This window comes from Somniosus microcephalus, chromosome 3 (genome assembly GCF_052327205.1).
Source record: "Somniosus microcephalus isolate GS21.2 chromosome 3, FLI_Smic_1.0, whole genome shotgun sequence".
Classification (NCBI taxonomy): domain Eukaryota; kingdom Metazoa; phylum Chordata; class Chondrichthyes; order Squaliformes; family Somniosidae; genus Somniosus; species Somniosus microcephalus.
In genome coordinates, this window is record NC_140989.1 from 183,892,850 (window position 1) to 183,907,384 (window position 14,535).

Sequence of the window (14,535 nt, forward strand, 5' to 3'; positions counted from 1 at the left end):
ATATTTGGCATGAAATGAATATCAAATGTCTAAATGAAGTTCCACATAGAAAGTTTTGTTTCCATACCCTCTCTTTGTCTTTCTGCAGAAAATTGGGTCCAGCGATGCGTGTGCATCACATATGTGACGCTGACATGACATGTACAGCACGCAATGTGACTGCTGGACTCACGGATGTGATGCATGGACATCTTTCGACTCTGTTTTCTTAAGGGAAATTTCTGGCAGGTCCAAATTTGGGAGGAAATCAGTTGTTCCTAATCCACCTCCTGGAAAGACAAAATCTGGGATCTTATGCTGAAAATCTATTTATATAAAAAAAACTTATTGTTAACCATGACTAATGAAGGAAAGTATTGGGGAAAAAAGAGACACGGAAGTACTTTGCATCTGTCTTCACAAAGGAAGCGAATGATGTGAAGGTTACTCTAAAAAAGGAGAGGGAAGTTACGGACAGGATAGAGAAGATGTACTAAAAAGATTAGCATTACTGAAACTTGGTAAGTCACCTGGTCCGGATAGAATGCATCCTAGGTTGCTGAAAGAAGGAAAGGTAGAAATAACAGAGGCATTGGTCACAATCTTTCAATCCTCATTGGATACAGGAGTAGTGCTGGAGGACTGGAGGGTTAATGATGTTATACCACTATTCAAAAAAGAGGAGAGGGATAAACCAGGAAACTACAGGCCAGTCAGCCTATCATCGGTAGTGGAGAAGTTATTGGAAACCATCATCAGGGACAAAATAAACTTTCATTTGGAAAGGCATGGGTTAATCAAAGAGCAACAGCATGGATTTGTTAAAGGTTAATCGTGTCTAACTAACTTGATTTGAATTTTTTGATGAGGTAATAGAGAAGGATGATCAAGGTAATGCGGTAGATGTGTATATATGGACTTTCAGGAGTCATTCGACAAAGTGCCACACCGGAGGCTTGTTAAGAAGATGGAAGCCCATGGAATTAAGGGGAAAGTGGCGGTGTGGATACAAAACTGACTCAATGACGGGAAGCAACGGGTAGTGGTGGATGGGTGTTTTTCAGACTGGGAGGTGGTTTGCAGTGGTGTTCCCCAAGGGTCAGTTTTGAGTCCATTACTCTTGGCAATTTTTTATAAATGACCTAGACTCAGGTGTAGGGAGCAGTATTGTAAAGTTTGCAGATGATATGAAACTTGGCAAAGTAGTACAGGAAACTCTTTGGTATCCGGCACCGACAGGACCGGCGTGTTGCCGGTTTATCAAAAATTCCGGATGATGGAGAGGGTTATCTACCGAGGCTTTTTAAACAAAGAAAAATAAAAAAATCAAGAAATGTGCAGTATACAGTAATTGGGTATTCACCTACAGAATGTTGTGTTAAATGGATGGTGGAAGATGCTTGATTCAGTACAGTACTGCCAGTTGAGGGTAATCCATAACTCTTTAATTACTTAACAGTAAAACAAAACTTGTAAACGACTGTACAGTACAATATAAAGAACGGTGGTTGACTGTACACTTATTCCAAGTCAACTGGTTCATCAGGAATATCCATGTCAGCTGGGTCATCAGGATCAAGCACTTCAACAGATTCTTCAGGCACTTCTACTGATTCAACTCTTTTGGAAGCTTTCTTAAACATGTCCCGGATGTCTGCTTGCTTAGTGGACTCTTGCCTTCTTTGTAGAAAGGTGGAATGCAGAACATGGAGGTGCATAACTTCTTGGGCAGAATAGCAAGAATGGCTTTCGGCAAATTTGAGTAATGAAACAAAATCTTCTGCAGCTTTAGCCCAAGAAATCTTGTTCTCTTCAGGAATCTCATCCTCTTCACTTTCCATCTCACTTTCCTTTTCTTTCTTTGGATTCAAAACATTCTCCATTATTTCATCATCACTTAGCATATGCACAACAGCAACTTCTCTATCTGCATCAACCCACTGCTCAATATCACTTTCACTGAGGTGACATAGAGGGTTTGCTGGGCCTACATTTTTCACCATGCCAGCCATTTCCATTACTGTAGTCCTCTTGGGACGAATATTGAACCCATGCAATTCCTCCTCTGAAGAAGAACCTTCAGCAAACATTACAGAAGGCCACAATTTGCGCCAGGCTTGTCTCAAAGTGTGACCTTTCACCAAGTTCCAGGAACACGCAACATTAAAGATGGCATCTTTAAGATTGTATTTCTTCTGAAATGCGTGAATACCTGTATTGTCATCTTGGCTTATCCGTTTACGTAGGAAGTCTTTCTTGTAACGACACTTGAGATTTTGGATAATGCCCTGGTCCATGGGTTGTATGAGAGAAGTTACATTTGGTGGCAAATAAATGGTGAAAATATTTCCCGAAACCAACTTGGATTCATGTGGATGGGCTCTACAATTATCAAGCAATAAAATGCATTTGCTATCTTCAGGTTTCCCTATTCTACGGAAATGTTCCCTCACAGATGGAACAAAAATATGATGGAACCAATTCAAAAAGATTTCCTTATCCATCCAAGCATTTCTTTGAGCTTTGTACTCAACAGGTAAGTGCCTCACATTTTTAAATGCACGGGGATTTTTATACTTCCCAATGACAAGAAGTTTAACCTGGTGTGATCCAGCAGCGTTCGCACATGTTAACACGGTTACACGATCTTTATTTTTCTTGTAACCTGAAGCATTAGCCTCACTAGCCCCAGCAAGCATTGATTCTGGCAAAAACCTCCAAAATAAGCCAGTTTCATCGGCATTGTATAGCTGTGCTGGCGACAAATCATGTTGCTGCACAATCCAATTGAAATAATCGCAGTATTCTTCTGCGGCGTCGTGATCAGCTGATTTCTTCTCCCCGGAAATATCGAGTTGTCGTATCCCGTGCCGTACCTTGAAGCACGTTAGCCATCCCTCAGAGAACGCACACTTGTCAGTGAGCTCCATCTTTTATATGGGCAAGGTGCATGATGTGGGCAGAGCCTCGACCAAAAGAGTAAAATTTGGTATGGGATCAAACTTAAATAAATGGTGTATGCTAGCTCAGCCTCATTCTACCCCCTGAAACTGCGCATCATAAAACGAGGTGTGTGCGCCTACGGGCCCAATTTTCCAATCAACACCTGAGGCTTCAAACTACTGTGAAGTCTCAGAAAATCAGGACTGGGGAATTGGTGGCTGGCATAGGGTGACGTAAAAAAAGATAGGAAGAGGAGAAAATACTAAAACAACTTTGCAATATGAGGAGTTATACAGAACTTTCCATTTTAAAGTATACTGTTTGTACCTGCTAATTCAGTGACAGATCAGTTGCAGTAGTGGACAAGAATCACACAGCTTCATTCTAAATTTGCAGCTTCCATGTGTAGTATTTTTTCATTGAATCTGTTGAAAAGGTATCACTGTTGCTGTATTGTACTTAATGGCTTAGATCATGATTTTCAGTTCTACCTAGTGTATTTTCTGAGTGAGCATTATTACATACAGTGAGGTGGAATTCTACACCTGTTAATAGAAATCAACATATACTTTTTTAGTGGCATTGTTTTATATATAGTAATTTTAGTAAAATTATTTAGTTTCTAAATAGAGGTTGGTATCAATCACAGCAAGTAGATTATACAGTCACTAGGTAGTCTGTAATTAAGAACAATAAATGTGTGCTGTTGCAAATGAAACGCTGGTAGATTTGAATACAAATATTTTTTATTACCAGTGTATATATATATATAATGACCATACAACTGTTAACCTATTCATACATAGTGCCGTGGATCAGTAAGAGACAGCAGAGAAGAGGCAGCATGTTTACGCAGACTATTAGAGGATGTGCGGAAGATTCAGAAAAATTCCAGCTGTCAGTTATCTCGGCTATTTGCAGCAGTAAAGGTAAACATTGTTACATTTGGGGAATTTGCTTATCACGTTTAACAGCGATCTGGTGGATTAGTGCCCTAGGATGTGCCATTGCCCATGATTCCCTGCAAAACGAATGTCCATTTCTGGACAGGGAAATATTGGCACAAGTCGACATGAGGCAGTTCAATGCATAAGGAAAGGTAAAATTGGCAAGCGAGTTTCTCTGTGTTGCTCATGTGCAGCTTTTAATGGCTGTTTACAGAAAATGGCTGTAGCCAGCACCAGTTACTCATATAATAAAGGGTACTGCATTATCTATATGGGACTTTTTTTTTTTACTTATAACTTATTCACAGAATAGAATAGAACTTAAATAAATGTGTTTGTCAGTGAATAAATATACTTGAAGTTGTCTATTGCCACATGAACAGTAACATTTAAGGGTACGTAGAGCTAGGTATGATTTGTGTGATCAGGTTTATTGTCGTAGAAAGCAGTGCAGCAGAAACAACATTGTATTTTAGGAACACAGATTTTATTTATCTGATTGCAGGGCGAAGGTTAGTTCGTTAGTCCATTAAACATTGTACCTATACATTCCCCTTTTCCACACACGCTTTCATTGTGCTAAATTTTCATAAGCATACAGACACATCTTTTTACATAGAATTTACAGGACAGAAACAAGCCATTTGGCCCAACTGGTCAGCGTTTATGCTCCACATGAGCCTCCAACCACCCTACTTCATCTAACCCTATCGGAATATCCTATTTCTCTCTCCCTCAATTAACTACACACATGTTGTTGGATCCTCAAGGACAAGTAACCGAGACAGTAATTGTAAAATGAAACTTACTGGTCGAAGTAACATTAACAATACAAGGGTAAATTTTACAGTTCTGGCACTGAAGTAGATTGAGCCTGCCCGTGGGAGCTAACTATCAGCGGGGGATTGAGGGGGGCGGGGCGGTTCTAAAAGCTGCAGTTGCTGTTTAAAGGGTCTTGCTAACCACAAACTTAGAAATGGCTGCTTGAGAACTAGAACACCTCCATCTTGTGATGCTGCTTTGGAGATGCCAATGGAAGAAGTGCAGAAGTATGGATTGTCCTGTTTGCGTACCCTCTCCAGAGCAGTTCCATCCAGTCTGCTTGGTAAGAACTGCATTTAATAGCTAATAGACTTGGAAGTAAATCAGGAAAAAATTTGAACAACCTGCAAGATGAGCCAGTATAACAAACTGGTGGATAAATAATGCATGCTAGAAGAGTTTATTGTCACTTTAAACCATGACTGCGGCTGCATGTTAAGATAAAAAAGCTCTTTACGAGCTTTGCCTGCACATCCATACTGCTTCAGGACAGATAGTATTACTGATAATGCAAACTGGAAATGTTGTTTATTTACCATTTAGAAAGTTGAACACACAAACCAACCTTGCAACACAACCTACTTACACAATTCATGTTAACTTAGTTACACTAGCTGGGATTCAAGATAAACAATTGGGTCTCACTCCTTAAAACTTCCAAGATCTCAACACTACTTCTGTGTTTGCAAGACAAGGTGGCATGTAACCATTGGGAGTAAACACCAACTGGAGAGGCACCCGAAATTTTGCTCAGCTAGAGCAGGACATCAGAGGGCAGGAGAACAGAGAGAGAGTGAGGAGCTGTGTGGAGGACACAAGGAGCCCGCAAAGGGATATAGACAGGTTAAGTGAGTGGGCAATAAGGTGACAGATGGAGTATAATGTGGGGAAATGTGAGCTTACTCACTTTGGTAGGAAGAATAGAAAAACAACAGTTTTTAAATGGTGAGAAACTATAAAATGTTGGTGTTCAGAGAGATTTAGGTGTCCTCATACAGGAAACACAGAGAGTTAGCATGGAGGTACAGCAAGCAATTAGGAAGAGAAATGGCATGTTGGCCTTTATTGCAAAGGGGTTGGAGTACAAGAGTAAAGAAGTCTTGCTACAATTGTACAGGGCTTTGGTGAGACCACATCTGGAGTACTGTGCACAGTTCTGGTCTCCTTATCTGAGGAAAGGTATACTTGCCTTGGAGACTGTGCAAAGAAGGTTCACTAGATTGATTCCTGGGATGAGAGTGTTGCCCTATGAGGATCAATTGAGTAGATTGGGTCTATACTCACTGGAGTTTAGAAGAATGAGAGGTGATCTCATTGAAACATACAAGATTCTGAGGGGCATTGACAGGGTAGATGCTGAGAGGTTGTTTCCCCTGGCTGGAGAGTCTAGAACTAGGTGGCATAGTCTCAGGATAAGCAGTCGGCCATTTAAGACTCAGAAGAGGTAGAATTTCTTCACTGAAGGTTGTGAATCTTTGGAATTCTCTACTCCAAAGGGCTGTGGATGCTGAATCATTGAGTATATTCAAGGCTGAGATAAATAGATCTTTGGACTCTAGGGGAATCAAGGAATATGGGGATCGGGTGGGAAAGTGGAGTTGAAAGTGGTACAGCTGTAATAAAATAGATAAAGTAGTAAAATAGATAACAGTAAAAAAAATGGATAAAAATAATAATGAAGCACTCTCATGGAGGGTGTGGGCAGAAGATTATAAAGGCAGGCAGTTGTTATACAGAGGCAATGTAATTATTTAATATTTCTGCCATTTTGCTGTCATTCTCTGTTGTGTTTATTGTGTGTATCCTTTAGTGGCCCTAACCCTATCCTGACTTTTCTATTGTTATTTATGTGTCTGTAGAATACCTTACTGTTTCTTTTTATATTCCTTGATAATTTAATTTTGTAGTTTCTTTTTGCCTTACTAATTGTTTTTTTGACTTCTTTCCTAACCTTTTTGTATTCCCTTTTGTCATCCTCTCCTTTTTTGATTATGTACTTAGTGTATGCCTTTTTCTTTAGTTTCAATTTTGCCCTTATTTCTTTATTCATCCATGGTGTGTCATTACTGGCTAGTTTGTTCTTGCTTTTTAGTGGGATATATTTCTCTTGGACTTCATTGATCACAGTTTTAAATGTTTCCCACTGCGATTCTATTTCTATGTCAGGTTTTTTTTCAGTTTACTTCCCTATTTCCATTCTCATCCACTTAAAATCAGTTTTTCCCGATTTATTACTTTGGTCTTTGTCTTTCTTATGTCCTTCTCAATTTTAATTTTAAACCTTTATTCTGTTGTGAGTGCTATTGCCTAGATGTTCCCCTATGCTTACTTCTCTTATCTGTTGTGGTTCATTTCCCATTACTAGATCCAGCAGCGCTCCCTCTCTTCTTGGGCTTTTTACATACTGGGTAAGAAAGGAGTCCTGCACACATTGTTAAAAACTCCATTCCCTGGACATTTTTCGCTACCTCTTCTTGCCAGTTTATTTGGGGGTAGTTAAAATCTCCCATGATTATTCCATGTCCTTCACTCATTTCATATATTTGTTTACATATTTCTTCCTCCACCTCCTTTCCACTATTGATGGTCTTGGTATACCCTATTAGCGTGATCGATCCTTTCCTATCTTTTATTTCAATCCCTATGTTCGAGTTATACAGAACTCTGGTTAGACCCCATCTGGAGTACCACGTTCAGTTCTGGGCACCACACCTCGGGAAGGATATATTGACCTTGGAGGTTTACTAGAATGATACCTGGACTAAAATGGTTAAATTATGAGAACAGGTTATATAGAGTAGGCTTGTATTCCCTTGAGTATAAAAGATTAAGGGGTGGTCTAATGGAGGTGTTTAAGATGATCAATGGAGTTGATAGAGAGAAACTATTTCCTCTAGTGGGAGAGTCCAGAACAAGATGGCATAAGCTTAAAATTAGAGCTAGGCCATTCAGGGGTGATGTCAGAAAGCACTTCACACAAAGGGTAGCAAAAATCTGGAACTCTCTCCCCCACAAAGCTGTTGAGGCCAGGTCAATTGAAAATTTCAAAACTGAGATTGATAAATTTTCATTAGGCCAACATACTGAGGGTCACGGAACTAGGGTGGGTAGATGAAGTTAAGCTACAGATCAGTCGCGATCTAATTGAATGGCGGAACAGGCTCGAGGGGCTGAATGGCCTACTCCTGTTTGAAAATTGTTTGGGAACATCTTGCTGTGAATACGAAAAACTTTGGAATACCAAATAGAGGGCCTAGACAATGCAAGAAAATCCCTGGTGTTTTTGGGACCCAGAAAGTGCTAAAAACTCAGTTGTTTAGTGGAGAACCTCCTTGCCACTATAATTACTACTGAGTAAGAACACGGCTCAGCCCATTCACAAATAGTAAATCAATCATTGTGAAATCAAATAATCATTTGCAATAAAGTTAAGTGTATATATTTTTTAACTTTGTATTTAGACATGTGTTTTTCCTGCTGATTAAGTCCAGGAGCAAGTATATGGTGTGGAGATTTAAAGATTTTCATTTCAGATATGATCTCATTATTATGATTCAACTTACAGGATGTAAGAGCAATACTTTTGTTCCCATGACAAAAAACTATATGGGAAATAAACTGATATTCTAATTAGTAAAATCAAAATATACTGATAAATATTACGCTTAGTAGACTGAATTCCCAAACTCCACCTTTCTTTTAAACAAAAATGTTTAATTGAACCCTAAACAATTTAGGGCAGATCATAAACTCTCTCTTTCTTAACCTCTGCACCAATCCCAATTTCACAGAGCCATGGTCAGATACAGAAACGCACCATTTCCCAGGCACCACCTCGTGGTGAGCTGGCAGATGTACAGGACAACATTTTCTGGCTTAGAAATTGGCTCACCACCAATGCAGTACATGCCGCACACGCCTAATGAGGCCGCCAACATTACCACGGCAAATTGATCTGCCGGCCTCATTAGTATTGGCAATCTGCGAGTGCCAGTTGCGGCCCCAGAGGCAGCTCGGTGGTGACGGGAGGAGGGAGCATGATCGGCCATCTGAAGGGCGTATGGTGAGTCCGAGAGAGGGAGGAGTGAGTGGTTTCTCACAGCAGATGACAGTTTTCATTTGGAGCCAGGAGGGCCACTTTTGCTTCTCCTGGCTCCACATTAAAGTAAGTCATTTTTTTTAGTTAACTTAACTTCTTGGTGATAGACTCCATGCCTAATGCGTTCAGGGCAAACCAATTTACAGTTTGGGGCCTTATTAACATATTCAAGGAGCCTAATGCCTGGGACATCTCTGTAGCGCCGAACCAATATGACGTCCGACATATCTGACGCTGTTTGGGTGTGGGAAGTTGGCCTGTTTTAATTGGACTTCTTTGCGCACTTTTTCCGGGTAGTAAAGTGGATGTAATGAGGTTCAATTTCCCACCCCCCAGCTTCTTAATTACAGCTGGCACCTGGTCTAAGTGGGGGCGGGGGTTGGTGAATAAAGGGAATACATGCTCCTTAAATTAGGAAAAAATTAGCAAATTATTTTTGTGGAAAACTTCACCAATACTCCCTCATCAAGGACCGGTGCCAAATAGTGTGGGCCAGAGAATCAGCTCTACAGTGTTGTAACTCTCAATCCCTTTGAATGCACTACTTGCTGTGAGTGCGGGAATGGTGAATTTACTCTACAGTGTACACTGTTTTAATGTTGAATATTGTATTTTCAGTGTCCATGATTTAATTTGATTATGCTAACAAAAAATATAAATTTATTTATTTGGAATCCACTTCAAAAATTGGGAGATTCACCACTTTGCTTATCATGTGCATTATAGGGATAGGGCAGAGAGGATACTATTAACTGGAATATAAATTAACATAATTTTAAAAAGTGACAGATCCTGTCATAGTGATTGGCCTGCAAAGATGAATACTAGATATGGTATTTCATGTTTGAAGCATCTCTGTGACTATATAACTATAGGTTCAGGGTTTGGCAGGGAAAATATTCCAATTCATTCGTTTTGCTTTTTTGTTTAGGTACGTTGATGAGATATCCAATATTAATTTTGCAAGACTTTTTCATGAACAGGCATCAGGGAGGGGATAGGGATGTTGCAGTGTGAACTCAGGGAAGCAAACATCATGTATGCAGCCATCCAGACTTCATACACTGTTAGTTACTATTGCCAGGAAATGAAAAAAAATCTCAATAGTTTCAATGTTTTGGCACTAACATTCATGTTTCCTTGTTCTTGCAGCCCTTATCCCCAATGTCACCGTGCTATTTTTACTTCTTTGCTATCCAAGTTATTTTGTATTCACAGTCCAATGTGACCACAGAATTTTAAACACATTTAATTATTGAAATAATGAGTCTTTGATCATTGGGTAGATTCACAACTTAACTAAACTTCTTCATCTTTTGTCTCTGCCAGGGTCATTATTCTGTTTGTAGATAGAGATTCTGATATCTCATCAGTTGACCCTGAGACACTGTCTGCTGCATCTATAGATAAAAGCACAAGTATTTTTGAAACACACTATGGGGGGGGGGGAGGAATGTTTTTGGGGGGGGTCAGTGGGCCCGTTTGGTGTTGGGTTGGCTGGGAAAATGTTTTTTTTTTGACAGCGGGTAAGGAACCCACTAAGGAAACCGGCTGATGACGCGTCATCAAGTGACGTCATCAAACCCGCTTCCTTCAGTTGGCCGGGAAACGTGCTGGGTGGGCTTAACAAGCCCAATCATGGTAAGATCGGGCTGGAGCCAGCAGCGGGGTCGCACCCCGCCACCAACCCCGGCTGCACCGGACCCACCTCGGTAGGGGAAATCACGGCCTATATTTCTGAATGGTTATCTATTTAAAGATTAGGTAGAATTGTTTATTTTATTCTTTAATTGTAGAAATGGATCTTTTGATTTGAAAAGTACATCTGTGCATTTATCTACTCAATTAAAAGTCTTTGTCTGATACGCTTCTGTATGGTGTATTAAAATGCCCGATTGGCAAATAAATCCAAAATCTCAATATTCCGTTAGTAAAAATAAAATAATCAGAAACTCATTCTCTTTATATAAAAAAAAATCACTATCTATTTACTAAAATGATATTGATAAACAACTGGCTTACACCATAAAATGGACCATCAAATCCTTGAATTCTCCTGCCCCAGAGTCCTTCAACTGCCCATGTTGGTTCCCTGCCAACTTACTATATACCACTAAAAATAAAATTCATAATAAATGCGTGAAAATACAATATGCTCTATGAAGGCACCAACTTGCATAAAGTCTTATACTTTTATAAATAACGTCATGTGATGCGGGGAGAAGAAAGGGGGAAAGAAAAGAGAATCACAAAATTTACCTGTAAACTTACCCATCTGGCAAAATATAAAACAACTAGAAGTAAAGGGAATTAAGGGTTATGGGGAGCGGGCAGGAATTTGGACATGAGTCTAGGTTCGGATTGGTCATGGCCCTGTGGGTAGCGGAGCGGGCCCAGGGACTGTGTAGCCTGATCCTGCTCCTATTTCGTGTGTCTAATTCTGTTAGATTCAGGAGATGGTTCTGTGATAGTGGATTGGCGGTTAGGATCAGATCAGCCATGATCTTATTGAATGGCGGAGCAGGCTCGAGGGGCCGATTGGCCTACTCCTGCTCCTATTTCTTATGTTCTTATGTTAACTCATGGTCATGCAGGCCTCTTTTTTCGGTGTGCTTGGGAATGGTTGGCATAGTGCTGAGCCACCACTGCCCCTGTTATTACCTTGCTGCTGTCTCCTTCCATGTTCCCCCTCCACAATTGGTGCTACTCCCATTTCTATGGCAACTAATTTTGCAAAAGAAACAAAAAACGCCAGTACAATCTCTACAAAATCTTTAGCCTGACCTGCCAAAAGTGTTTTTTTAATATAATCAGTAAAATGGAACAAAGCCACGTACTGAGCCAAATATTGGGCGATTTGAACTATTATGTGGCTAAATATTCCTGGTACATTCATTTTGGTGCATGCAAGTACCTGATCCCCACATTGGTTTTTGTAAATTTCAGTCTCACTGACTTTTGAACAGCATGGCCATATCTGGCACACAACATAACAGTTCTTCTTTGCTAAAGACACAGGATCACCATAATGAATGGCAAGTGCAGTTGGGAACAGTGATGCCATTACATGACTTTATTTATGAAGTACAAGACTTTATGCAAGTCAGTGTCTTCATAGAGCATATTGTGGAAGTAGGCAATGACAATTTATTTGCCCAACTGTGCAGCAGGAGCCATATCTAACAGGAGAGAACAGGTCAGAAATGATCACCACTGTCCCACAAAAACAGCCATATTGCTTCTACTAATGTTTTGCTGAGGCTTGGCTACCTAGACCTTTGTTCAAAAACTAACAGCAGGTCTGACGTTATGAAAATATTACTCTTTGAATTTATTTCCCCACGAAGAATGCCCCAACTGACTTAAATGAGCACATTGCAGACATTAACAAGCAATCAACAAGTCTTCAGCAAGCTTTATTCTGCTTCTGTTATTTGGAACTCGGCACTTTATCCACGGGAGAGAAGCACATGTAGGTGAGAAAAATGCATTTCACAGCAAGTTTATGTAAACTATCAGAATTCTTCACCAATATATTCACATGTTTTTTGTAATCATGAGGAAAATATACCCATGTGGCAGCAGGGTGTCCCAGCTATTTCTCCACTCTTCAGCTGTTCTGGATGCCTGTGGTTCATTTAATCCCTGCTTGTCCCTGAAGTAATTAACCTTGAAGCTAACACAGATACTGATTATTTCTGCAGGATAATCCTTTGCCTAGATTATGCACTGTCTGTAGCACTTGCTCTTACTAACTTCCTGTCTGGAGTGGATCACAATTTGGAGTTGAGTGATTTGCTGAGTGCGCTCCTGGCGCGGAAAGTCACCGCTGGCTACACATATCATACATTTGAGCACACACGACGGGTGATCTTTTGTCCAGTGTACAGCCGAATTTCCGATTTTACCTTGCTGAGGTACCATACTCTCCACTGAGAACATGAAATTGGAAAATTCCACCCCCCTCCCCCCCACCAAGTTTTTCACTTTGTCTAAATAGAATTACATAGAATTAACAGGTCAGAAACAGGCCATTCGGGACACGTTGGTGTTTATGCTCCACACGAGCCTACTCCCACTCCTAATCTATTTACTGCATCTCACCCTATCAACATTTCCTTTCTTCCTCATGTTCATACCTAGCTTCCCCTTAAATGTATCTATGCTATTCACCTCAGCTACTCCATGTGATAGTCCGTTCCACATTCTCACCACTATCTGAGTAAACATGTTGCACCTGAACACACCTTGGTCTGTGCCCCTACTCCTCTGGTACCCTGTCATCCTTTTCAGTCGACTCTCATTTAAAATCCTTGTTCTCTAGCGCTCACCCAAGTATCACGCCAAGTTTCTCACCAAGATATCTTCACTGCTTTCCTCCCTCAGCCTCAGCATTGAGAGACTTCTCACCCTCGGTGTTTTCAACCTCCATCTCAACTCATCATGCTCTCCTCTGAATTCACTACCTTCCTATCCTCCCTTAATCTCTCCCAAAATATAAACTCCACAACCTATATTCATGGCCACCCCCTTGACCTTGCCATCGCACGTGGCCTCTACTCCCATAGTGTCAATTACAAATAAGGCCATCTCTGATCACTTCCTTATATTGCTTTCCATCCACGTCCCCCTCCCAACCCCAATTCCTTCTGTGTCCAACCCTGGAAAAAAAACTCCCCCAAGTCACTTGCAACTGCACTTTCAAATTCCCAACTGTCTAGCCTTTGGCACTCCATTCAGCACATTTCTGCAGCTACCGATCTGCTCAATCACACCCACACCGGGACAATCCCTATTAAAACCATTACTCTCTCTCACCCTGGTCGTTCCCCCTGGTATGAGCCTCGTTTCCACTCCCTTAAGTCCAAGGGACAGAGACTTGAATGGATATGGTTTAGCCAATCATTGCCAGATCTGAGTGGATCACATAAAACACTATTGAGTCCTGCTCACCTCTGCCAAAACTGCTCACTATTCCAGGATCTTCCTGGAATCCAAAGATAACCCCTGGCTTCTCTTCTCCACTACCATCTTCTTAAACCCCTCTCCCCTGCCTCCTCCATCCTCGCCTCCAACAATAAGTGCAAGGCAATTATGGACTAGTTTGTCACTAAGATTGAAACCATCCTTCAGCTTCCCTCCCTTCCCCTAGCCCAACGGGCCATATCTCCTAAGGTATCCCCTCTGCCCTAGCCCTGGATCTGCATCTCTCTCTAGTTTCTCTCCTATCTACCCTCATGCCCTCTCCGAGCTCATGTGGGCCACCTCCTGCTCCCTCGACCCTATTCCCACCAAACTGCTGACCACCCAACTTCCCTTCTTGGCCTCATGTTAGCTGATATTGTTAACTGTTCCTTCTCCTCAGGTACTGTTCCCCTCTCCTCAAACTACTGACCTTTGACCCCCTGTCCTTGCAAACTACCGTTACCTCTGGAGTCCCCCTATCCTTGTCACCCTCCTATTTCTCATCTACATGCTGCTTTGCCGCGACATCGTCCGAAAACACAGCGCCAGTTTCCACATGTATGCTGATGACACCCAGCTCTACCTCACCACCACCTCTCTCGACTCCTCCGCTGCCTCTAAATTGTCAGACTGCTTGGCTGACATTCAGTACTGGATGAGCAAAAATTTCCTCCAACTAAATATTGAGAAGACCGAAGCCATTGTCTCCTGCCCCTGCCACAAACTCCGTTCCCTAGCCACTGACTCCATTCCTCTCCCTGGCAACTGTCTGGGGCTGAA

The 14,535-nt window shown here is 41.2% G+C and overlaps 1 protein-coding gene across 5 annotated transcripts in view; it reads left to right on the forward strand.

The window, feature by feature from the left end:
• Positions 1-14,535, forward strand: part of kif25 (kinesin family member 25) — a 277,704-nt gene that overhangs the window by 22,161 nt on the left and 241,008 nt on the right. For 4 of the 5 annotated variants that reach the window (XM_085982016.1, XM_085982015.1, XM_085982012.1 and 1 more), the window contains exon 3: positions 3,729-3,851. The exons of the other annotated variant lie outside the window; for it this stretch is intronic. In XM_085982016.1, the coding sequence (XP_085838142.1) occupies positions 3,729-3,851 (123 nt within the window). The remainder of the gene's footprint in view (positions 1-3,728; positions 3,852-14,535) is intronic. 5 annotated transcript variants of the gene reach the window in all.